The 25,252-nt window shown below is 41.7% G+C and overlaps 3 protein-coding genes across 5 annotated transcripts; 2 read left to right on the forward strand and 1 right to left on the reverse strand.

The window, feature by feature from the left end:
• The first annotated feature begins 108 nt into the window (after positions 1 to 108).
• On the forward strand, positions 109 to 7,794 carry tmem134 (transmembrane protein 134). 3 transcript variants are annotated; one of them, XM_056280870.1, is made up of 8 exons: positions 109 to 175; positions 1,047 to 1,284; positions 1,395 to 1,462; positions 1,597 to 1,683; positions 1,788 to 1,864; positions 3,868 to 3,912; positions 7,222 to 7,275; positions 7,422 to 7,794. In XM_056280870.1, the coding sequence occupies exons 2-8, from the start codon at positions 1,072 to 1,074 to the stop codon at positions 7,502 to 7,504; spliced, it is 627 nt and encodes a 208-aa protein (XP_056136845.1). In that variant the 5' UTR covers positions 109 to 175; positions 1,047 to 1,071; the 3' UTR covers positions 7,505 to 7,794. The 3 variants fall into 3 exon arrangements, with proteins under 3 accessions (XP_056136845.1, XP_056136843.1, XP_056136844.1); XM_056280868.1 differs by lacking the exon at positions 109 to 175 and adding an exon at positions 462 to 649 and having other exon boundaries at positions 1,030 to 1,284; XM_056280869.1 differs by lacking the exon at positions 109 to 175 and adding an exon at positions 462 to 649.
• A 1,048-nt stretch (positions 7,795 to 8,842) lies between these two features.
• Positions 8,843 to 13,358, forward strand: aip (aryl hydrocarbon receptor interacting protein). The gene is made up of 7 exons (XM_056280147.1): positions 8,843 to 9,305; positions 9,822 to 10,004; positions 10,118 to 10,306; positions 10,522 to 10,698; positions 10,888 to 11,029; positions 11,883 to 12,112; positions 12,192 to 13,358. The coding sequence occupies exons 1-7, from the start codon at positions 9,207 to 9,209 to the stop codon at positions 12,195 to 12,197; spliced, it is 1,026 nt and encodes a 341-aa protein (XP_056136122.1). The 5' UTR covers positions 8,843 to 9,206; the 3' UTR covers positions 12,198 to 13,358.
• A 457-nt stretch (positions 13,359 to 13,815) lies between these two features.
• cdk2ap2 (cyclin dependent kinase 2 associated protein 2) lies at positions 13,816 to 19,907 on the reverse strand. The gene is made up of 5 exons (XM_056280749.1): positions 19,845 to 19,907; positions 18,013 to 18,168; positions 17,688 to 17,779; positions 17,251 to 17,371; positions 13,816 to 14,547 (listed from the first exon to the last, which is right to left on the reverse strand). Exons 2-5 carry the CDS (start codon positions 18,065 to 18,067, stop codon positions 14,480 to 14,482), a joined length of 336 nt encoding a protein of 111 aa, XP_056136724.1. The 5' UTR covers positions 18,068 to 18,168; positions 19,845 to 19,907; the 3' UTR covers positions 13,816 to 14,479.
• Positions 19,908 to 25,252: the final 5,345 nt, after the last annotated feature.

The following is a 25,252-nucleotide window of genomic DNA, read 5'->3' on the forward strand; positions in this document are numbered from 1 at the left end:
CAGGTCGTCCGACTTGCTGGAAATCACATGATTTCACATGTTGGCAGCAGTTACTGGCTACCAGTGGAATTTATTTTTAACTCTTTTTTTTATCTCAACATTAAATCTCAACCTTTCAATTATGATCAACGTCAGTCTCAGCGTACATATTACGAGCAAACATAATCGATACTGGGTAAGACAAAAGGCTTTTGTTTTCATTTAACTTTAACTGAAATGTGGTTTTATGATCGTTGATATTTCTGACAAGAAAGATATTTGCTAAAGACGTATACGTTTTTCATCGGAACAGTTTTTAATCATTTGATTTGAGAACAGGGCACTTGGACGCAATACAGACTTGTCATCCTTTACGTAAGTGATCGCTGACACAAGGGTCGAACGACATCTCGATGCTCGATTCAAAGGCAGGCTGGGCCCTGGGCGTAATCAGCCAAGTGCAATCGAGTGCTGAGCGTTACGATAAGCGGCTGGTCAAAAGTTTTGAGGGGAAAAAAGTTTTTTGTTTTGTTTTTATTAGCATTTGAGTAAAACAGGATAACAGTCGTAGAGGGTGTTCATGAACTCACCATGGGTCGAGCAGATTTGTGACCGTCCACATTTCGACGTGGAAGTTGGGTATCTTTGCTGAAAACAGTCCTCTGAGACAGTAAGTTTACTAAGGATCATCTGATCGGGTAGCGGAAAGACGGGCAAACAATGGCAGAAAGCTGAGCAAACGGGGCTTCGCTCGGAAATATACAGGAGTCTGATCGATGAAACCATCTGCTTTAATCTCAGTTGCGGGATGAGAGTCTGTCCTCTTGGTTGTTAGTTTTGCCGGGTGGACGATATCTGCCGACTTGATTAATTCCGAGTGCGTGTGTGAATGCATGTATGTGGTGGTGGTGTTGGGGGTAGTGCATGTGTCGCACAAAGAAATGAGTACTGCAGACAATACATTATACTATTGGGACGTAACACAGTGCATGTCATCAAGTTATTAAATCCCAGCTTATCTCTGAGTGATATTTTGTTCTCCCAACGCAGTGTACTTCAACCCACAGGAGTCCAGGCTCTGAAGCTATCATAATGGCAACGCAGTTTAGTATCGATGATGCCTTTGCGCTAGAGGGTGAGGAGGATGGAGCTGTATCCGATGCAGAGACAGAAAGATGGAAGTGCAGAGATAAAGACAGGGAAGTAGGAGAGATCACATTTGGTCCTCTGTCTTTCACCAAACCTCAGAGTCATCCATTGCCTGCTGCAGGAGGTAACCCAGACCATAGCAATCTTAAGTATCAGGTAATTTGAAATCCTAAACAAACACACACACACACACACACCGATTGATTCGAGTGTACCATTGGGTATTGGCTAATCCTCTACTCAAACTGCTATTCGTGCGTCTTTAGAATCTGGAAAATGAAGACATTCTGGGCAACAGTGGCAATTCGTCCTTCAATAACTTCTTCAAAATCAGGTTCAGTGTCCTAAGGGTGTTCGTGCACCCCCACCCACCCCACCTCTTTTTCTTTGTACATTAAACTACTGTGTGATGATTGATGGGTTCTGTTTGATGAAGGTTAGTCATTTTGCATTTGCTTTTTCTTACAGCGATCCTGCAACTCTGTCTTACTGCAGCTCACAGTGGTCTTTCAGCACATTGAGTTCTGTCACACAGCTGTCTGCGCACTGCTGCGGGTAAGCTGAGACATGCTCAAACACTCCCACAAATAAGTAAGTACACACACACAACAAACAAAGCTTTTTAAAATGGAAAAAAAATGTATACATATGTTGCTTAGGTGGATGTCTCATCCCCTGGTAAAGAAGAATAGAAGGGTGGTTCTTGCTTCATTTCTTCTCCTTATCACTGGAGTTGGTAAGTCTAGTCCAACAAAGAGGTCTTGCCAAGAAGTTTTCTTATAAGGAAATTTCTTTTATTCATTGATACAATATATGCAATTAATTAATTAATTAATTAACCAAATAAGGTATACCATATAAGACTGACATCCATGAACTTTCAAGCATGACTTTGGCTTACCTCCTTTCTTCTTTTCAAGCATCATGATATACACGCCTCTTAGAAAGTGGGCGAAGAACATTTTCAAAGTCAGTAGTGACTGAAAAAGTAAATGCATCTATATTTACAGAGATAGAGAGCAGTGTTTCCCCTTGAATTTTTTTCTGCAGCGGCACCATTGTGCATGCCGTGTGTCCACAAGCATACAGCGCCGGCCAGTATTCACGCCCGTTGGAATGGCTTAAAATTTCAGCATTTGTGGCAGACTTAGGTGGATGTATTTGGTGGGGGGGTTTATATTTTTCAATAAAGAATATACAATTTCACATCATTTGACCATTATTATTAACATATTGGTATACAGCAAGTTGGAAAAGCTAGAGCAGATAATAAATAAACAATACACAAAAAGCTTAAAGACAGAAACTTGCTAAAGAAGTCCACTGAGATGGTGTCTGGGTAGCATAGCGGTCTGTTCCGTTGCCTACCAACACGGGGATCGCCTATTCGAATCCCCATGTTATCTCCGGCTTGGTCGGGCATCCCTACAGACATAATTGGCTGTGTCTGCAGGTGGGAAGCCAGATGTGGGTATGTGTCCTGGTTGCTGCACTAGTGCCTACTCTGGTTGGTCGGGGTGCCTGTTCGGGGGACAGGGAGAACTGGGGGGATAGCGTGATCCTCCCACGCACTATGTCCCCCTGGTGAAACTCCTCACTCCTCAGGTGAAAAGAGGCTGGTAAATCTACATGTATCGGAGGAGGCATGTGATAGTCTGCAGCCCTCCCCGGCTTGGCAGAGGGGGTGGAGCAATGACCGGGACGGCTCGGAAGAGTAGGGTAACTGGGCAGATACCATCGGAGAGAAAAGGGGGGGGGGGTCCAAAAATAGAAGTCCACTGGGGACCAACTACAACCGTTAGATCTGGGAAAAGTAATTTAGTTAGTTTTGATGATTTCCACATTGCTTAGGTGTTGCCCAAAATGGCTTGGGTGCTGCACCTAAGCCTTATAATGGTAGGGAAAATCCTGGCTAACCTTTTCCTCTGCTCTGCTCACATTCAATGTCACTTTTCTGCCGCTCGCTCTCTCACACTCGCTCAACTACACCCACGCCACACACACACACACGTTACACACTACCCTATTCCTTACAGGAGCTACACTACTCTTAAAACAGTAGATGATCATAGATGTCCTTTGAAGAATGAGGAGCAGGAGGATTCTGGGATTTGATGCACTAGTCAATGACTCAAAACGATTAAACAAAAACGTTAGGGTGTTATCATGCTTGCAGAGTATGCACGTGAAAATAATTAGTAGCCCATTTATGTTAAAGATTGTGTGAAATTTTAGCAATGGTGCTCATACTTCAGCAGCAGCGCACAAATATAGGGGGAAACACTGTAGATAGAGGAAGGGAAAAGTTGTCCTTGTACCCTAAACTGGAATCATGTCAACTTTTAAAGTACCTATGTTTAGCATTTGTTCTATATCTTGGCTTGCAACCGGAAATACATTTGGTAACCCAGGTCCACACCAGCTAGCTTTAGTGTTAAAACAAAACAGTCTCCAATATCCATAGCATTATTATTTGAAAGTTGCACGAATTTGTTTCTTATGCTTTCAAATTGGTTTTGCTCAGTGTGATACCACAAGCTTTTTATACTGTGAACTTCATCCCCATATTTATCCATCTTATTACCGATACCTTTTTGCCAGAAGTGAGAAAAGTTAAGGGGAAACAGTTTTGATGTCTATCATGTTTTCCTTTCTTCCCCTACAAACTGTAGTTATTTGTTATACAGTATTTATGTAGCGGTTATTGTATTTCACTTTCTTTACGTTTGGTTTCCTCAGCTCTTATTTTCACTGGAATCATCATCCAGTTGAACCAAAATGCAGGTAAGGATTTTGCAAGTTAAGGAACTGAAAAAGATGCTTCATCATTCAAGTAATAATCCAAGCAGGCAATGTATATATTCATTTCCAGTGTACTGTTCAAGAGCAAAATTACAAAGTGTGAAACAGTTTGCTGAAAATAAACTAAAAAAACAATTTAAAAAGCAATGATATAGTTAGGAAAGAAATCCTATGTTGGATTAAAGCAAAGGAGACAGCAAATAGTTGCAAAATTAACAACCAATGCCAAGCACAACAAACTCCTCCGCTGAACTTTGACCACCGCTGGTCTTCAAAACAATCCATTTCTCACCAAAGCAATGGATATGATTACATCTTTGGAAAAGAAACCCCATTTGATGTCAATTTGGAGGAAATCAAACCATTTGTGACAAAATTACAGCTGCAAAGCAATTTTGACCTTAATCTGTGACTTTTACCCATTCCCCCCCAATTTTTTAAACAATATATTCATTAGAATTTCTTATTTTTTCACAAAAACAACAATAATAAGACAACATATATGCAATAAAACAACAGAAACGGCTCAGATCAGCTAACATGTACAGGAGGTTACAGGAAATTGCCTATATTGCAGGTACATCACAGGTTACAAGAGTTAAGGTTCAGGAGACCCCTTATAAAATAATGGAAGAAAAATCAGGTCCAAGATAATTCAGATAGGGCTGTCAGACTTTGTAGAGCTGATCTGTTTTGGTGTGTAGAAAATTTGTGAAATATTCCAGAAGAACCAGCTCAATTACAACTTTACACCAGCCCTTAACTAAAGGGCTCTTATCATTAGTCCACCAATAATATATTTTTTCTAGCAGCAAAAGTAAGAATGTTATATAACCTTTTGCTAGCTACAGTAGTTAATATTTCCACTTGGGAGGCCCAAAATCAATGACATCGGATCCATTTCCAAATCTTTGTCGGTGTCTTGGTGGCGTAGCAGTCTATTCTGTCGCCCACCAACACAGGGATCACCGGTTCAAATCCCTGTGTTACCTCCGGCTTGGTCGGGCGTACCTACAGACACAATTTGCCGTGTTTGCGGGTGGGAAGCCGGATGTAGGTATGTGTCCTGGTCGCTGCACTGCACTAGCACCTCCTCTGGTTCGTCGGGGCGCCTGTTGGGGGGGGGGGACTGGGGGGGAATAGTGTGATCCTCCCATGCGCTACGTCCCCCTGGTGAAACTCCTCACTGTCAGGTGAAAAGAAGTGGCTGGCGACTCCACATGTATCGGAGGAGGCATGTGGTAGTCTGCTGCCCTCCCCAGATCGGCAGAGGGGATCAGCTTGTAAGAGTGGGGTAATTGGCCAAGTACAATCAGGGGGTGGGGGAGGAATAAAAAAAAAACTTTGTCAAATATATTTTCAATTCACACAATATTTCAGACCAATACTTGTGTAATTTACGACATGGCAATAGGCATGTCTCCCATGTCTCCTCATCAATAGTCACTGACAGTTTCTTCTCCCATACACCTTTAACCCTCTGTGAATTAGTAGGAGACATGACACACATTACATCAGAGGACAAACTTGGAGATACCTTCCCTGATTTTTGAAACAGCATTTTCTCAATAGCAGATATTTCCAGGTGATCGATAAGGGTTGTACTCCTAGTAATATGTATCGTGCCTTATTTGTAAGAAATAAAAAAAAAATCTTGTTTTGGGAGCTGGTATTATAGTGTCAGTTGTTCAAATGACAAACTATCATTTGAAAATAAGTCTCCCGATTTGGCTATATCATTGCTGGAACCCAGTATCCAACATTCCTTGCAAAAAATTTAGGATTGATAATTATTGGGGTAAATGTGGAAGTTAAATTGAACCTCCTCTCCAGACGGACTGATCTCCATGCCGTGAGAGTATTGATTGTTATCGGATTGGTACAATTATCTCTTATGTTCTTAAAATTCTTAAAAAAATAGTAAATCTTGTAATCTACATTTCGATAATGATTCAGTGCCCAGCCAAATAGAGGAAGTGTTGTTCTTTACCCATTCAGATATATAGCTCAAGTGAGCACATAGCTGGTATACTTTGACAGTGGGCAGCACGGTGGCCCTGTGGTTAGCACTGTTGCTTCGCAGGAAGAAGGGCCTGGGTTCAAACCCCAGGCCATCCCAAGTCCCTTCTGTGTGGAGTTTGCATGTTCTCCCCGTGTCTGTGTGGGTTTCCTCCCACAGTCCAAAGACATGTAGGTCAGGAGTGTGTGTGTGTGTGTGTGTGTGTGTGCGTGTGTGCGTGTGTGCGTGCATGCGGGCGGGCGTGCGTGCGGGCCCTGTGATGGACTGGCAGCCTGTCCAGGGTGTCTCCCCGCCCAGGGACTGCTGGGATAGACTCCAGCACCCCGCGACCCGAATTCGGATAAGTGGCTTGGGTAATGGATGGATGGGATGGAATACAATTCATTGTAAGAATACAATGTAAAGTGATGTGGCTTTCATTTCATATTTGGCAAATCTAAGCTGTCCCTGAGAACCTGGTAACCCCAATACTGCCATGTTCAGTCCAGGTCTACATTTACTCCATATGAAAAGCAGCTTAGCCAACTATTCACATCTTTTAGGGCCCTATTCGAAAACAATATAGGAATCATTTGGATGAGATAAAGCAGTTTGGGTAGCACATTCATTTTATGCCCTAACCAAGAAACAGGAAGCAAAATTCCAGTGCTCTTTGTCTTATTATACTAAATAATGGAACAAAATTGGAATTATACATCTAATTAAATGATGAGGTAATAAAAATACCTAGATAGACAAAACCCAAGGGACACCATTTGAAAGGAAAGGATTGCGTAGTATTAGTTATGGTAGTAAGACTGCTCGTTTGCCCACAAATTTAATCAGGTCTTCTAGGGACCACTGCTCAACTTTCTTGAAATTTCCTGTCAATTGCTTCGTTGGTTTTTCTGTTGAGATGTCGAATGACTGATTGAAAGACAAACAGCACCAAAAATAACAGCCCATGGCACGGGTTCAAAAATCTTGTTTATTAAAATGTGTTTTAGAAAGCTAGTTTAAATCAGTTAGTAGTCTGTGTGGGAAGGTATTTGAGAATCAAACGCAAGAGATTTTTACCTTGACTGTTTTTCTGAGTATCTCCAAAGCTGTGTTGGAGTTCACATGGGGTTAAAAGGGCAATAATATAGTTTGGCTGTCAGAACCATACATGATTTCAAAGAACAAGTATCAACATTAGCAATAAACTTGCATTACTACAGATTTGATGTGGTGCTAGTGCTTGTTTAGATGCAGTGGGTCACAGCTGATGACGCATTTACGTGTCCCCACAGGTGTTTCGAGTGCAATTTTCTTTGTACCTGGTTTTCTCCTCTTCATTCCTGGAGGTAACTTGAAGCATTTTGTTTTTCTACCTTGCGATTTTGCTTTAACTGATAACAATATTTTCAACTTAGCACAGGGCAGTGCCGACTTAATGCCTACTTGTCATTGTAAACACAATGATAAATGTTCTCTACTGTATTTTCACCAGTATACCATGTGATATACATCAGTTGTGCTGTCCATGGGAGAAGAGGCTTCAAGTTCTTCTACCTTCCCTATTTTGAAAAATGACATTTCATGTTACACTACATCATGTCTACATATCTCGTGTCTTTTTGCTACCAATATCATTAATTATGAATTTGTTACTTTAAATGAATTTTCCAAAGATGGATGTTTTTAAATGTTTATATCCTGTCATTATGACCACTACTAACTCAAACACTCACTGCTTGATTATGTTTCCACTACAAAGATCCTCTGTGTTTGTGTGTGGAAGAGAGGGAGGGTTACTTTGCCTGTGTTTGTAATGTGATGTGTGAATATTGACTGTGAAAAATAATAAACCTTTTGTATATTACTTTTAAAATACCTGTTAGGTTTCAGAAATTCCCCTCACACACACACACACACACACACACACACACACACACACACACACACACACACACACACACACACACACATATATGCATGCATGCATACAGATGTACAAACTCCGAGGCTGAGATTTTGCAAAGCATGAGAAACATTGAAGATGCATATGGACAGTTGCCTGAACTTTTGGCTTTCGGAAAGGCCAACATTGCCACATATTTTGTACAAGAGCTACAGGATAGCTGTGCGTTGTCACAATGATGAGGTGAGGAAGAGCTTCCACATTCTAGCCCATCTTATCGACTGTGTGAAGTTTTGTGGCGTGTTCGAGTTAGCCTTGCTTGAAGACTGAGTGAGATTGAGATTGAAGACCATACTCAATTTTATTCGATTAATGGCAAAGCAGGTCTCTCTCCTCACATTCAGAAGGTATTTGGGAGGGCAAACTGATAAATGACACTTTATCTGTTGATGACCACGGTGGATTGTTCATTCATCGTAGAGCCAAAATAATTTATTAAAGACATTTACAATTAACTCCTGGGTGTAGCTGTTCACAAATACTGTGTAGTATGTAGGAACGATCCCTATTTTATGTTGCCATCTAGTGGTTATTGGTGGTATTGTTACGTGAGAGGACCAGAAAAAAAAATACAATGCAGTGTGACAATGTCAGGTTAGCTAGCCGAATAAGGTTGATTTACCCATTGAACGGGTCACCTTTGTCATCATCGCAACAATTGCGCCCCCCCCCCCACCGCTGAGATTTTGCAGGAGCCGCTACTGGGCACTCTGACCGGTCTGCGGCTACGTAAACCCACGCGATGCATTGTGGGTTGTGACGTTCCTCCCGTATCTATCGTTAAACATTTCTGTAACTTGTGCCACAGTAAACCTTCTGTCGGTTCGGACCAGACGGGATAGCCTTTGTTGCCCTCGCGCATCGATGAGTCTTGGGCGCCCAACACCCTGTCGCCGGTTGTGGTTTGCCCCTCCTCGGACCACTCAGTAGGTGCTCAACTGCTGACCGGGGCGACCAGGAGCACCCCACAAGCCTTGCCGTTTCAGAGGTGCAGTGATCCAGTCGCCTGGCCATAACAATTTCACCCTTGTTAAAGTCGCTCAGGTCGTTACTCCTGCATCTAACACATTGACTACGAGAACTGATTGTTTGCTAGTCATCTAATCAACCCAGACCTTGACATGCACCCTTTTTTTTGAAGACGATCAACGTTAATTCGGTGCGCCTGCGAGTGGTCGTAATGTTTCGGCTCATCCGTGTATCCACACACAAAAGCAAAAGCATTGCAGCGACATCCAGAGGCCGTCAGACTCCGGTGGTCCGATAAGCATTCAGCAATCGGCTCGGCATCCTCGCTGTTTTACGCAAAGAATTATGGAGGAGCAGGCACGCAATCTACTCGAAGAGGGGATACGAAAAAAACTGATTAGTCCTGGTAAAGGAGCGTTACCAACATTCCCCGATGGAACAAAGGTAAATACTATCGTCAAAGTAAAATAGACAGGGTCTGATAACGATTTGTGCTCAATAGCATAGCTAAGTAGCGTTAGCTAGCTAACATTAATGTTGTCGTCGTATAAGCAGGCTAACGTTACTTCGTAGCTTTCAGTGAGTTGATAAACGCAAACTCAACCTATTTGCTCATACATGGCCAGGGCTTACTAGCATAGCGACCTTGCTGCTTTTGTAGTCCTAACTACCGGTGTTTGTGATGTTATACATGGCTAGTTTGTTTATTTAGCAGTTAGCTACCCCACTTTTCATCCGATCGCAAGAGAGGGCGGTGGGACAGGATGGAACGTTTTTATGAGCTATGATTGGCTTACGTGTCCCGTCAATATGCTTTTTGTAGTTGCGGTTGGTCAAAAGGCTCTCCGAGCTTTCCTGGCGAATTCCTCTGGTTAACAAGCTATCTCTTAAAAACCAATAATTTCATTATAAATTTGTAAGGCTTGAAACATAAATGTCTCCAATGTACTCCCTTACTAGGTGATATTTCATTACCGCACCTGTCTGTGCGATGGGACAGTTCTGGATGACTCCAGAACAATGGGGGGGCGTTGCAAACCCATGGAGCTCATTTTAGGGAAGAAATTCAAGCTTGCTGTCTGGGAAAGGGTAGTCATCACCATGAGGGAAGGGGAAGTTGCAGAGTTTACCTGTGACACAAAGGTTAGTAAGCTCAAAGAGTTCAAATTGTACTGGTTTTGTACTTAATTCCGTCACTGTTTCTTCAGTAAAAACTCAATCCCCCTAATTTATGGAACTCTCTTTTCAACATTAAGCATACAGCACTGTACCCTCTGGTGTCCCAGTCTCTGCGGAATATCAATGCAGGGAAGGACCCCTTGGAGGGCCAGAGGCACTGTTGTGGCATTGCCCAGATCCACTCCCACCACTCTCTGGGACACAATGACTTGGATCACCTCCAGGCCAGTCCGCAGCCTCTCAGCTTCACCATTGAGTTACTGCAGGTCAGCACTAGGGGAATGAAATCAGTTAACATTAGACATGACACTACATGAATCAATGTTTCACAAACCATTTATTCATTGTTGCAGAATACCCCAGTGCTAAAGGAGGTAAAATAAATCAATAAGTGCGAAATGCCTGCAAAGGACAATTGCAAAGACGGCAACTTTCTTAATTCTGTGCTCTCAATTGCTTTTACCAATACAAACTCTCTCAGGTTCTGCAACCGGGATCATTCCAGCTGGACATCTGGGCTATGTCAGATGCAGAAAAACTTAAGGTGGTGCCTGTGATCCATGAGGAGGGCAACACCCTCTTTAAACAGGGTCAGATTAAACAGGCTGCAGAGAAGTACTACAACGGCATTGCCTGCCTCAAAAATCTACAGATGAAGGTGAGTAAACACTTTTTCCTTTCCTTCTAATTAGAATTCATAAACCAAAGACCAAAAAGAAATATTTGTACTTCTTTTTCTGCAAGCACTGTAGCTCTTAATAGAACCACACCTTTTAATCTAGTCTACTGCACAGAACAGACTCCTTGTATGTGGCTTTTAACCCTTTGCGTCTTTCCTTGCCATAAGGAACATCCTGGTGATAATGAATGGATCAAGCTAGATCAAATGATCACGCCCCTGCTCCTCAACTACTGCCAGTGCCAGTTACTCCAGGGTCAATACTATGAAGTCATCGAGCACTGTTCCTCCCTGCTCTTCAAATATGATGGTATGGTTTTGTCCATCTTGGAGTAAAACTGTCAGTCTTAAGGTAGGTTCAGACTAGGCGACTATTGCAGTTGGTGCCTTGTTGCTGATGAAACGCTTTCAGTTGCTGTTGAATTTTTGCACACTCCTGTGAGTGAGTAAAGTAGCATGGATCCAGGCAGCGACTCAAGAAATTTGGAGTTCCAAGCCCCACAATTGTTTTCAAACATTTTTGAAATCCAGCAACCCGTTCTAGCACATCTAGTCAATGAGAGCTGGAGGGAACGTGAAAGGGGAAACAGCGCTGGCCGCAGAAGTTTTGCAGTGCAAATACAAACAAGCTTTGTTTTGCTGCAAACACAGATGTTGATTTGCAGTTTTTCAACTTAGAAAAAAAAAGGTGTATCACTGGACCCAGGATTTGAATGCAAGGCTTGTGGATTTGTGGAGGGAGAACAAATGTCTTTTGACACAGACTACCACAACTGCATTGTAAAGAAAATTGTTTCTTTTTTGTGTGTGGGTGTTTGACCCACAAAAAAAGTAGTGTGAACTATGCGACAACAGTGAGACCTGTATCCAAGACGACCACATCATCTAGTGTGTATAGAGTAGTGCCTGGGTGGTGACAATAGTTGTCTGGTTCGTACATGCCTTTAATGTCAAACACCTTATCTTTTTTTTAAACCAGGGCTCGGTTTAGTGATTTTAATTTATTTGAACATTTGAGATGGATATTGTAGAAGGTGCTTTTAACTGTCTTTGGCATCTGATACTGGATCACATGAAATTAGGTATACCATTTTGTATACCTCATAAAGGGGATTAAGTGAAAGCTTTTATGTATCCTTTTCTTCTTGTTCTTTTTCCTACAGACAATGTGAAAGCCTTTTACAAGCGCGCTAAAGCCCATGCAGCAGTGTGGAATGAAACTGAGGCACGAGCAGACTTTGCAAAGGTGGTACAGCTGGACCCCACGCTTGGGCCCAGTGTGGCCAAAGAGCTGCGGTCGATGGAGGAGAAGATCCATGCTAAGAAACTAGAGGAAAAAGACCGCTTTAAAGGCATATTCAGAAGCAACACACAACCAGCCACTGCCACCACGGTCAGTCTTTTTTGGATTTGACTTCTTTTTAATGTTTTTGTTTTGTTTTTTCTTAAAATAGTATTGCTCCTTTTCACAGGGTTGAATCTTTGAGTTGGAATAAGAGATGCTCGACTGTGAATTTCAAGATGGAGAAACATCTGACATTGCTTTCGTTTTATCCATGCACCGCATTCACGTTTCCCTTTGCCACATTGTTATCCATGCCACATGCATAAACATTTGCACAGTCATGACTTAAGACATACACCTAACCCCAGCCTGCACTGATGGTGCCAGGGTGCAATTTGCCACAGTAATGCTTGTGAGGAAGTTACCAACTCATGGTTTTGATCACCCCTTACTTTGAATATAACGTTATCTCTGATGGGGACCTGATTTCCAGACACCTAATTTGGTCATTTCCTTATTTTTAAATGCACCTGAGGCTTTTGGAGTCTGGAGCCCCCCCAATCTTTACGGGCCGGTAGAATATTTCAGTGTGCTGTGGTGTTAAACAATGGAACTTCAAAACGTGTTATTTTTACATTTGTTAATGTGTTAATTATCTAATTGGCTAAAAAACAAGATACAATTTTGTTTCACAGCTGGAAACATCAGAATTCACAATTGCTGCTGTTGATTCTCTTAAATGTAGCATGGTGATGCTGCAAACGTTATGAATCGTGTGGCAACTGCTTATAAGTGTATTATTACTTTATAATCAAAGTATGTGCAGCTGGGACTTTTTTTGTGCCCTTGCTGAGCCATACTCCACTGGATAATCACGTGCGATCTACATTAACCCACAAATTGCCTCATAGACAGATACACACACCTTTATGTTGTACTGTTTAGCCCACTTTACATCTTTGTTCACCCAGCAGAGGCAATTTCATGAGAAGGAGACTATATCTTTTCCAGTTGGGACTGGGAAAATGTTGTGACAATCGTAGCGTAATCTATTATTCTCAATATCTTTGTCTTATTTCTTGTATACTATGTGATTTACATATCTTGTATACTATGTGATTTACATATGAAATATTCATTGACAACCTATATTATATAACTCCATACCATTGCATTTTTAAAAAAGTTATTCAGTGAGAAAACTTAGCATGGCCTTTTGACCGAAAACTTGCTCATTACCCTACATAAGCAGTTATAAGGCCACACTGATTGAGGTGATGTGTAAACGAATTGTGACTGACTGTAACTGATAATAAATATGTTAATACCTTTGCTTCACATAAAGTTCCTGAACTTCCAACAGAAATGAAAAGGTAGATAAGTGAAATTGAGATTTTTATCATGCATTTGTCCAAATAAAACTTGCCTTGTAAACCAGACTAATCTTTTGGATTGATCACATTGATCAATTAGCAAGACTGGTCTGGTTTAAGAGGTTACCATAAAGGCTCCAGAAACGAGATCAATAGTCTGCCACCAAGAGTGCATTAGAACCTCACTTGTACATTTCCTAATGGCGGTCCCTTGTGGCAGTAAAATATAAATAAATACTTCAATGTTGAGAAGTTACCCAACATTAAATGCACCATCTCAATCCAAACCTTTCTCCTTTGCACACTAATAAAATGTAATCTAACATTTCTTATAGACTTTAATGTTAAATGTATATGCCTGTCCTCTCAATAGACTTCGGTTGTGCAATAGTCCCCAAAGCATAGCAATTACGTACCCCATATAAATTCAATCGTCTGTTTTACATTTTTTTTATTTAATTAATACACAACTGCAAAAATCTGGTTTACAAAATTGTCCTAACAAAATGACTTGAGATGTACATAGTTCGGGATAGACAAACTGTCACCACATTGTGTGTGTAAGTTGCAACAAAATGCTATGGAAGCAAAGAAGGAAGCTATGGTAGCTAATAGGGTATATTATTCAAGATAATCAATTAATTTTGCACATCTGGAAATATATTGAACTGATCCCTTGGTTGCAAAGGGTTGTTCAGTATAGCAGCCTGAGACTTGGTGTATATGACCTCATTCATTAAATAACTCCTAGGCAAATGTCAAAAGTCAAACTAACATGAGTAAACTATTCCGCTAAACAAACTTGGGAATATAACTTAACCAGAAAAAAGGTGCTCCATAGTCTTTTTTAGGCGTGAGTTTGCATTAAAATATATTAATTGCATCAAATATTGTGTATACCCTTTAGGTACACAAATGCAGAATTACAGGGAAGTGGGAGCAAAGAAGATGACACAATGCAGCCTATCAAATGTAACTGACAAACTTAAAAAGTGTATAAGAAATAAAGGGAAGGATAGAGTGGTTGAAAATCACATGATGGGATTCCTGTGATGGGCCTCCAAAATGAAAGGCTGAGGAATGAGGGACTCTTTCCACAAGGCTATGTGCGGGCGCTTCTTTCAGTCTCTGCCAAACACTCTCTGACCAGTGCACGAGCATGAATGATGCCTGAAGGGGAAAAAAGACATTGGAAAAAAAATGTGTGTGTGTGTGTGTATATATATATATATATATATATATATACATACACAGTGCATCCAGAAAGTATTCACACCCCTTCACTTTCCCCACACTTTATGTTACAGCCTTATTCCAAAATGGATTAAATTACTTTTTTTTCTCATCAATCTACACACAATACCCCATAATTACAAAGTGAAAAAGGTTTTGTAGAATTTTTTGCAAATGTATTAAAAATAAAAAACTAAAATATTGCATGTACATAAGTATTCACACCCTTTGCTATGACACTCAAAATTGAGCTCAGGTTCATCCTGTTTCCACTGATCATCCTTGAGATGTTTATACATCTTGATTGGAGTCCACCTGTAGAAAATTCAATTGATCGGACATGATTTGGAAAGGCACACACCTGTCTATATAAGGTCCCACTGTTGACAGTGCATGTCAGAGCAGAAACCAAGCCATGAAGTCAAAGGAATTGTCTGTGGACCTCCGAGACAGGATTGTATCGAGGCACAGATCTGGGGAAGGGTACAAAAAAATCTCTACAGCTTTGAAGGTCCCGAAGAGCACAGTGGTCTCCATCATTCGTAAATGGAAGAAGTTTGGATCCACCAGGACTCTTCCTAGAGCTGGCCGCCCAACCAAACTGAGCAATCGGGGGAGAAGGGCCTTGGTCAGGGAGGTGACCAAGAACCCGATGGTCACTCTGACAGAGCTCCAGCGTTCCTCTGTGGAGATGGGAGAACCTTCCAGAAGGACAACCATCTCTGCAGCACTCCACCAATCAGGCCTTCATGGTAGAGTGGCCAGACGGAAGCCTCTGCTCAGTAAAAGGCACATGACAGCCCTCTTGGAGTTTGCCAGAAAGCACCTAAAGGACTCTCAGATCTTGAGAAACAAGATTCTCTGGTCTGATGAAACCAAGATTGAACTCTTTGGCCTGAATGCCAAACGTCACGTCTGGAGGAAACCAGGCACCTCTCATCACTTTGCTAATACCATCCCTACAGTGAAGCATGGTGGTGGCAGCATCATGCTGTGGGGATGTTTTTCAGCGGCAGGAACTGGGAGACTAGTCAGGATCGAGGGAAAGATGAATGGAGCAAAGTACAGAGAGATCCTTGATGTAAACCTGCTCCAGAGCGCTCAGGACCTCAGACTGGGGCAAAGGTTTACCTTTCAACATGACAACGACCCTAAGCACACAGCCAGGACAACGAAGGAGTGGCTTCGGGACAAGTCTGTGAATGTCCTTGAGTGGCCCAGCCAGAGCTCAGACTTGAACCCCATTGAACATCTCTGGAAAGACCTGAAAATAGCTGTGCAGCGACGCTCCCCATCTAACCTTACAGAGCTCGAGAGGATCTGCAGAGAAGAATGGGAGAAATACCCCAAATATAGGTGTGCCAAGCTTGTAGCTTCATACCCAAGAAGACTTGAGGCTGTAATCGCTGCCAAGGGTGCCTCAACCAAGTACTGAGTAAAGGGTGTGAATACTTATGTACATGCAATATTTCAGTTTTTTATTTTTAATAAATTTGCAAAAATTTCTACAAAACCTTTTTCGCTTTGTCATTATGGGGTATTGTATGTAGATTGATGAGAAAAAAAAGGAATTTAATCCATTTTGGAATAAGGCTGTAACATAACAAAATGTGGGGAAAGTGAAGGGGTGTGAATACTTTACGGATGCACTGTGTGTATATATATATATATATATATATATATGTAGGGAAAAAAACAAACCTTAATACATAGCAGTACAAGCTTGTTTCCGTTGCGCACTCATCAGCTGCTAATGTGATTCAACAAAGAAAACACAGTAAAAAACACAGTACTGTGTGTTTTCTTTAGCAGCTGACGAGTGTGCGACACGCGAAATAGGCCTGTACTGCAATGTATTAAAACGTTTTTTTCCTGCATCTGTACTGATATTCTGCTCCTCATTAGTTGAGCACTTATAACAACACCATTGACGGTTTCGGAAAAAAAACCCGCTATATATATATATATATATATATATATATATCGCCATCCATTATCTGAACCGCTTATCCTGCTCTCAGGGTCGTGGGGATGCTGGAGCCTATCCCAGTAGTCACTGGGCGGCAGGCGGGGAGACACCCTGGACAGGCCGCGAGGCCATCACAGGGCCCACCCCGACACACACACACACACGTATTCATACCTAGGGACAATTCAGTATGGCCTATTCAGCTGACTTACATGTCTTTGGACTGTGGGAGGAAACCGGAGCGCCCGGAGGAAACCCATGCAGACACAGGGAGAACATGCAAACTTCACACAGAGGAGGACCCGGGACGACCCACCAAGGTTGGACTACCCCAGGGCTCGAACCCAGGACCTTTTTGCTGTGAGGCGTCCGCGCTAACCACTGCGCCACTGTGCCACACACACACACACACACACACACACACACACACACACACACACATATATATATATATATATATATATATATACTCTCCCATTATTGGATAAAACTGCCAAAAATTCTATTCAGTGTTGTATTGTGAAATTTTAACAATCTTGAGGAAACTAATGTGATCAGTGTATTATAGTATTAAGTACATATACAGGATAATGTTAATGCTTAAACATGAGCCACAGAGTTTATTCATTTACATGACTTAAGCTTGCAGCTTATGCCAGCCAGAATTGTACCTCTCTTTAGCCTCTCCATTGCACTCTTGCTCCCGGCATATGTGGGTCGGATCTCACGGCTCATCTCCTCAATAACAGAGAGCAGTTCACTGTAGGTGGACCCCTGAGACACTTTCACCGGCTGTGTGTGCACACCATTGGTTACAACAAAAAGCATATCAATTATAAAAAACTTATTTTGCATGTGACACTAATGGAATAATAAAAAAAGGAAAAACTGACAAATTTTGTAAACGTGGTAGACAAAGGCCAATAGGATTAAAAATTGTATTTAGGGATCACTTTCTTTCAAATTTCTTGAAGGGCTATGATGTTTTAAAAGCTGACTCTGTGAGTGACAAGCTACTGTTCATACAATACTAGTCCACTGGAAAAAACACCAACTAATGTATCTGAAGAACCAGAGGAAAAGAGGGATCAGTATTTCCTTGGCATACCTGCACAAAGCCCATAGAAGGAGGGCCAAAGTCACTGAAAGCTGGCCTGAAGTTGGAAGAGGAGGGCAATGACGGAGAGGGCACGCTGGAGCCTGGGCAGAGGAGAGGAATAGATCAGATACACACCAAAGCACAACTGCAGTCAGTTGTATCTGCATGTTTGTTACACAATCCAAGCCTCTTTCATATGTGCGTCACCTTCCTAAACATTCAATAATGTGAGAATGATGAGCTATTAACCGGTAGGATGCAAGTGTAGAAATTATGTCCAGACAACTAATTGCATGAATATGAGGAACAATATTAAGGCAGTTTGTAAGAGAACCTGGAGGGGTGTGATTGGAGCCCGATGGCGCGGGGGCTATGGGTTTATAACTCATGTTGATGTCAGTGCGCAGCTCCCCGTACGATGCGCCGCTTCCGTCGGACCCGTCAATCCGGTGCTTATACAGCTTTACTGGTGGTGGTGAGCTCCTAAGAGCTAGGGCACAGAACACAAGAAACAGTGTGAACAGGTACTTGTTTCTCTACTAAATAAAATTAGTAACTGGAATTAAGCTTGTACACAGTGATGACAGTAGGTACCAGGGGCAGAGACTACAGATTAGATGGTTAGAAGAAATTTAAGCCAAGTAGTCTCTTTCTCTGCATGAAATAGAAATTCACATCAAATAATGCCCAAATTTGGCTGGCTAACTTAACATAGTTTATGGGCAAACTACACATTTCAATAAAATTTCCAATTATAATTTGTTGGCCTGCAATTCATTCATTTCCTCACTGCAGTTAGCGCAGTCTCTGTCAAAGCATTGGGTCAGTTTTGTAACTGATATCTTGGTAGCATACTGTTCTAAATAAAATGCTTTCTACTGGTCGTTGACTTCCAGTGAGTAATAGAAAGAATCCCCGTTATGAGTTTATTTACATTTCCTTGAATACTTGTTTTCCTCCCTTCTGCAAAAAAAAAGAAAAAGAAAAAAAAGCAACACCTAAACGTATAGTATATCCCAAAATCAGGTGCTCCAAGAAAGAGGTTGGAAGAAGAATGTTAGGATGCATGTGTTCAGCGAGTTATTGGTATATTAATGGAAGTTCTAGTTTGAAAACTTAAGATTTACACATTTAATATTAATGCAATTCCTTGTCTGTGCACTGTGCTGGGCCATGTAGCAGAGTCCGAGATTTGGGGGATTGACAAGCCTTCACTTTTTCAGCTTTTCAAGACCAAACACTAACAATCTCGAGTTATTAGCATTACGTTGAAGTCTAGAGTGTGATGGCGCTAGCGTGTTTACCTTTACGGCCGGAGTATATAACAAGCATCGGTTGAGTCCCAGTGCTGGGTTCCTGTTGCAGTAGCAGGCTGGTTACACAAATTAGCACTTTAATAAACATCTCCCGGGGAAAAAAACTAAGTTACCGAGACTAAGGTGCTGCCCGATAGAGCACAGGTAGTTTAAATAATAGATGTGGTCATCGGTGCGGGATTCGTTCAAACATGTTCCCTTAAAAATAGCCACCTATTAAGTCATCAACAACACACCAGTCTATGTTGGTACTTCGCCTCATCTTGTCATTAGGACAGAGAAGAATCCAAACCGCTTATCCTTCTCAGGGTCGCGGGGATGCTGGAGCCTATCTCGGGGAAGAATCCATTTACGTTTAATGCTGAGAAGACAGACCGTTTTACTTTGGTACCGAGTAATCCTAAGTAAACATGCCCTTGCAACGCAGGTTAGGTTAAAGGATATTCACTAGGGACCGGTACATAAATATATTTTACGCGCACCCGCGCTTAGATTATGGTGATGGTCAGCTTTCAATTATGTCTGGTGTGTAGTATTTGAATTTCAATGTTATCTTAAAACACCTCGATTCCGTGTGCCCCACATCGTTCGCTTTAATGTCCAGCGATTTAGTGTTCACAACTACTCACACTTTAAAGTGTCGAGCTAACGTCAGCACCAAGCCAAATTAACCTTACCTATTTGACAACGCTTGGTCAGCTAGCCTAGCTTGTTATACCGGTGAGCACAACAATAAATCGGATAGGACAGAGCAAGCAGTAACATCTATTTCACATAATAAAGGATTAATTAATGCGACTTTGGGGCGTTTTATAAACACGAGACAGTTAATTTGATTTAGACACCTTACCTTTCTAAAAGGAGATTTTTTTTATGCTTTACAGGACCGAAAGCCTTTCTTGTTTGCTCGAACATGCGCAGAACAACTGACACAAACAGGGCATCATGATTGGTTGAAAGATCAGCGTGCGTCACATGTGACGTTTTTTATATATAAAGAGCCAGCGTTCAGAAAGTGTGTATTGTAAGGAATCCGGAATCAACGACTAGAATATTAGTCAAACTGTTTTAACATCAGCTGTTCCACAATGGTTACAACCTCAACCTATAAAAGCTAAAAGCTATATGCCTTCACATCATAATTTGTGCATAATACTGATAAATAGACAGATGAAAGTGCTGAATGAGACCGAGGTGGCAAGTTATTCAAAATCAAGTAGACCCCACAAAGTTTGTGTTTCTTTCGTTAAGTGCCTATGGGGTTGCAGACCTCAAAATCGTCAATGTACAAGGACAGAGCTACTTTCAAGTCCTCTCCGGAGAAAAAACTGCTTTCCTTGAAATAAAGACTGTCTCTAATTGAACTATACTGGTCATTCCCTACTCCTTGAGTATACTGTTGTGTCTTGTGATTATCAATAGCACTCTCTAAAATGTCGCTGCAATTAAACAGATGCGGCAGAGAATGCAAAATAGGAATATATTGAAAGGTCCTATTTGTCTTAGGATCAAGAATGAACTCAATGGGTTCTACCACACTGAAATGTTCCTTGTAGTACTGCTTACGCTTAAAAGCTGTAGCAAGGGGACCATCTTTGCCTATGGCTTTGCCCAAGGGATTTGACTTGCAAACTACTTCAGCAAGCTCTTTAATGACTGACTCATCAATTTGGAGGCTCTAATTTATCTTTTTTTTTTTACCAGCAATTATTACTTTTTTCCCTTTTTCTCCCCAATTGTACTTGGCCAATTACCCTACTCTTTACATCCGGCTTACCACCCATAGACACAGACAATTGTGTCTGTAGGGACGCCCGACCAAGCCGCGAGGCTCTAATTTCTAAGAATGTCAGAAAGACTGTTACAGGTCACTGGAACAGATGCTGAGCTTAATAAATAGTGCAGTTCCTGAAGTAATTCATCAATAGCTGGAATGTGCAAAAGATTTTTCAACAGTATTGGCACCACTATCTCCATCTGAAGCAATGTGACATTCTGCATCTGTGTTTGCAAAACAAGAGGGACCATCAGCTACAGAACTGGCAGGTTCTTGTAACTCTGCGGTAACTGTGACATCAGATTTAAAACACTAGAACAACCAAGACAGTCATTATGACCGTTTTGAACTCTCAAAGTTTACAAACTTTGTAAAAAAAAAGATACAGACCTGCCGCTCCCCGAATACTCCTAAAATTGCATATATTTGTATTAAAATGAGTTTTAGACCAATTGCACAAAAAAAGTTACGAAAAGATCTACCTAAAATGACCATAGGCGATCAAAATGACCACTGGTCTTTATACTCTATATTCTGTCAAGATAAATATCCAGTTGCGATATTAATGCATTGCATTTGTTAGTATGTCTGTTGGGAAATTACTGACACCAAAATGAACATTTTAACAACTATAATACTATTTTAAACAATTTAAACTTCAGAGAGACATGGTTGAACTTGAATAGCAAAATTGAAAAAGTGAAAATACTACCTGAAAAACAAAACAGAAAACACATACTGCTAATCCAACAACCGTAACAAGGCCTATAAAATGTGAAATGTAAAAAATTAACTGAAAATAACCATTGAAACAGTCCCCAACAACGACCAGAACTTTAAAAACTACTAGAATGACCATGGCGATCATGTTGACCGTTTTGGATTTTCAAAGTTTAATAACTTTGTGGGGGGGGGGGGAATAGACCTGCCGCTCCCTGAATGCTCCTAAAACTACATATATTTGCATTAAAGTTCGTTTTAGCTCAATTGCACACAAAAAAGTTATGATAACGTAACCATTCTTTAATAAGGATAGAATTTTACCCCAAGGTCAGGTATAGTATGATTGACCGTGTGTGAATAATCTGGATGAGGCACAAGGTAAGTAGAATTGCATACTTTAGATAGATGTAGATAGGCAATAACAGTATGTACCAATATTCATATGATGGTTCGCAAATACAATATATATGCAAAATACAAGTATGAATTACACACTGATAAGTTGCAGCGTTGCAATACCCCTGTTGTGCACAACACCCAAATAATCAAAATAATAAACAAAAGGAGATATCTCCTTGGGGCCCTTAACTGGAAGTTTTACTTGAATAAATCCATGAAGTGAATGGCTGCTGGAACAGTCTTACTCGAATAAATCCGTGAAGTGTTTCCTGGCCCACAGTTCATCAAGTTCACCAACAGGAGGCGCTACGCAGCCAATGATGGACGATTTAGGAAGGACGAATCTGCTGAACACATCCGGTCCCAAAGTAGAATGGCGGGAAGACGCAACCTTAATGGCTAGACTGTGGGCCGTGTCCAAACACCAGTTCGCTAATATAAGAAATAAAAATGTTCAGGCTTGCAGTCATGGTAACGACTGGTGATCTGCCAGCTCGCATAGAATATAATGCAGAAGAGTACCGCCCAGCAAGTCTGATGTAGAATCATGGTCTCTTAAAGTGACAGTACCGAATTAGGCATAAGTACCCATAAATGTAAATGAATTATTGTAATATGATAGGGGGTTACAATAAGATCTACCTAAAACCACCATGAGCGGTCAAAATCACTGCGCGTACGAGTTTAAATGCTATTGCAAAATACATACTACGATGTAATTAACATTAAGGAAATTACCACCTACAATATTTTCTACTCACAGAACAAAACAAAACAAACCTAATGTGAACATTTGTAAACATTTCCGAAATACATCAACCTCTAGAAGATATTAAAACCACAGTACAGCAAAGAGTTTAAATACTTGGGGTCAACTGTCCAAAGTAACGGGGAGTGCAGTAGAGAGGTGAAGAAGAGAGTGCAGGCAGGGTGGAGTGGGTGGAGAAGAGTGTCAGGAGTTTGCGACAGAAGGGTACCAGCAAGAGTTAAAGGGAAGGTTTACAAGATGGTTGTGAGACCAGCTATGTTATATGGTTTGGAGACAGTGGCACTGACAAAAGACAGGAGGCGGAGCTGGAGGTGGCAGAGTTGAAGATGCTAAGATTTTCATTGGGAGTGACGAAGAAGGACAGGATTAGGAATGATTATATTAGAGGGACAGCTCTGGTTGGACGGTTTGGGGACAAAGCAAGAGAGGCAAGATTGAGATGGCTTGCACATGTGTGGAGGAGAGATGCTGGGTATATTGGGAGAAGGATGCTAAATATGGAGCTGCCAGGAAAGAGGAAAAGAGGAAGGCCAAAGAGGAGGTTTATGGATGTGGTGAGGGAGGACAGGCAGGTGGCTGGTGTGACAGAGGAAGACAGGATGAAATGGAAACGGATGATCCGCTGTGGCGACCATTAACGGGAGCAGCCGAAAGTAGTAGTAGTAGTAGTAGTAGTATAGCGAAGAATTACATTCACATTTCGTAGCTAATGCTAGCTACACGTAGTGTGGTGAAGGCTAGTAACCATAGGCTAGTCACATCAACGTTGCAAATATATTTATGAACAACGACATTTAAACTTTTACTTTTCAGGGTATTTAAGATATTCAACACGAAATATGTTACACAATGGTACTGATAGGTTTGCATATGCTTACCTAATATAAGAAATAAAAATGTTCAGGCTTGCAGTCATGGTAACGACTGGTGATCTGCCAGCTCGCATAGAATGTAATGCAGAAGAGTACTGCCCAGCAAGTCTGATATAGAATCATGGTCTCTTAAAGTGACAGTAATGAATTAGGCATAAGTACCCATAAATGTAAATGAATTATTGTAATATGATAGGGGGTTACAATAAGATCTACCTAAAACGACCATGAGTGGTCAAAATCACTGCGCGTAATTTGTGTGCCATTGTGCGTGTCATGTCATGTGTGTTGTTCATTGTTGTTCCTTTGCGACATTCAGTTCTTTTTTTACATTTCATGTTTTATAGGCCTTGTTACATTTGTTAGATTAACAATATGTGTTTTCCATTCTGTTTTTCAGGTATTATTTTCGACATGTCTGGGTACAGCCCCCGTTTCAGACACACCATGACTAACACCGAGGTGTTGCGCCAGTATAAGGTGAGGACACTCGCAAAGACATAAGGAGGCCATCCAGGACCAACCTTGGAATTATGATAGTCAGCTGAGGAAGTAAGGGGGGTATCGCAACACACCACCAAAAGACCATCATTGGATAATGTGGCTACATTCAGGTAACGTTTAACATCAAGTATTTTAGTTAGCTTCTTTGTGGGGCGGGTAACTTGGCGGAGGTGAGCAAATGGCCTTCGGAGGTCAGAGCACTCAGCCTGTATGGCCAGCCATGCTGATCTATTGGTAAAGGGGTTTTGGGACCCCTGAAAAATGCCCTCAGCCGTAACCTGGCGTACAACAGACTCTACAGAGGTGCGAACAAAAGTGCAGATCTGGCAGGTGGTATTGTCACAGTCGGGAGCATTGTGACTGGCAAAATCAGAAGGCAGTATCGCTGCAACAGCCACATGCAGAATGGAGACTTGAAACCTACTGGCTGTAGACAGAAAGGTAGTTACATAGGGGCTAGCTGAGAACTCTCCTCTACATAGCTTTTCAAAGGCTTGTACGCAAGGCTTGCTGTCTGTTAACACACAGGCTTTCTTTGAGGACTGGATTATGTACAGGCTAAAGTGCTTCAGTGCAGCAGCAATAGATAAGGGCCTCGACCTCGCATGGTAGCCAAATCGACCGGTTCTTGCAGAGTTAAGCACTAAAGTAGCCTGCAACTTTCACTGAATCTTGACGAGTGATATAAACTGTGGCTCCTAGACCAGGCTCCCTGACTGCGCCATCAGTGATGATCCAGAGCTGGTCCTCTGGTTGAGGCTATGTGATTGAGTGGTTGGTGGCAAGGGCTTTCCGTGCATTGTTGGAGGCAAACAGAAGTTCATCTCACCACGTTATCACACCGTTTGACTCACGGCCAGTAATGACATCATCCAGTGGGGCCAGGATGGATGCACAGCCCTTAATCACACGGGCAAGCAAAGGAGCTTGTATGCACCAATGAATGATTGAAGGCCAGCCATGTTCTTAGGAGGGGAGCATGCAGCTAATGCAGCAACATGGTGGGGACTGCCCTGGATGGTCCCATGACGCCACAACCAGCCCAGGATGTTTGTTTGTTGAGGGGCAACAACTGTCTTTGCAGCCGATAAGTTGAGTCCACAATATCGCAGTGCTGACAACACTCCCTTCCAGACACAAGCAGATCTTCAAGCGTATTTGCCCCGCAGTACAAATTATCTGCGACCTTGGCCACTTTACCCTGTTCCAGGAGT

Source organism: Lampris incognitus, chromosome 5 (assembly GCF_029633865.1).
Source record: "Lampris incognitus isolate fLamInc1 chromosome 5, fLamInc1.hap2, whole genome shotgun sequence".
In the NCBI taxonomy this organism is placed as follows: domain Eukaryota; kingdom Metazoa; phylum Chordata; class Actinopteri; order Lampriformes; family Lampridae; genus Lampris; species Lampris incognitus.

What these genes read in the sequence shown, in the direction of transcription:
- cdk2ap2 (XM_056280749.1), bottom strand. Translation starts at nt 18,067, where the DNA reads ATGAGTTATAAACCCATAGCCCCCGCGCCATCGGGCTCCAATCACACC. An exon ending in CTCCAATCACACCCCTCCAG is followed by an intron (nt 17,780 to 18,012) that starts GTTCTCTTACAA and finishes TCCTCTGCCCAG; the next exon opens with GCTCCAGCGTGCCCTCTCCG. An exon ending in AATGGAGAGGCTAAAGAGAG is followed by an intron (nt 14,548 to 17,250) that starts GTACAATTCTGG and finishes TTTCCCCTTCAG; the next exon opens with GCATCATTCATGCTCGTGCA.
- aip (XM_056280147.1), top strand. Translation starts at nt 9,207, where the DNA reads ATGGAGGAGCAGGCACGCAATCTACTCGAAGAGGGGATACGAAAAAAA. An exon ending in AGTTTACCTGTGACACAAAG is followed by an intron (nt 10,005 to 10,117) that starts GTTAGTAAGCTC and finishes TTCAACATTAAG; the next exon opens with CATACAGCACTGTACCCTCT. An exon ending in TCACCATTGAGTTACTGCAG is followed by an intron (nt 10,307 to 10,521) that starts GTCAGCACTAGG and finishes AAACTCTCTCAG; the next exon opens with GTTCTGCAACCGGGATCATT.
- tmem134 (XM_056280870.1), top strand. Translation starts at nt 1,072, where the DNA reads ATGGCAACGCAGTTTAGTATCGATGATGCCTTTGCGCTAGAGGGTGAG. An exon ending in ATAGCAATCTTAAGTATCAG is followed by an intron (nt 1,285 to 1,394) that starts GTAATTTGAAAT and finishes GTGCGTCTTTAG; the next exon opens with AATCTGGAAAATGAAGACAT. An exon ending in CTGTCTGCGCACTGCTGCGG is followed by an intron (nt 1,684 to 1,787) that starts GTAAGCTGAGAC and finishes TATGTTGCTTAG; the next exon opens with GTGGATGTCTCATCCCCTGG.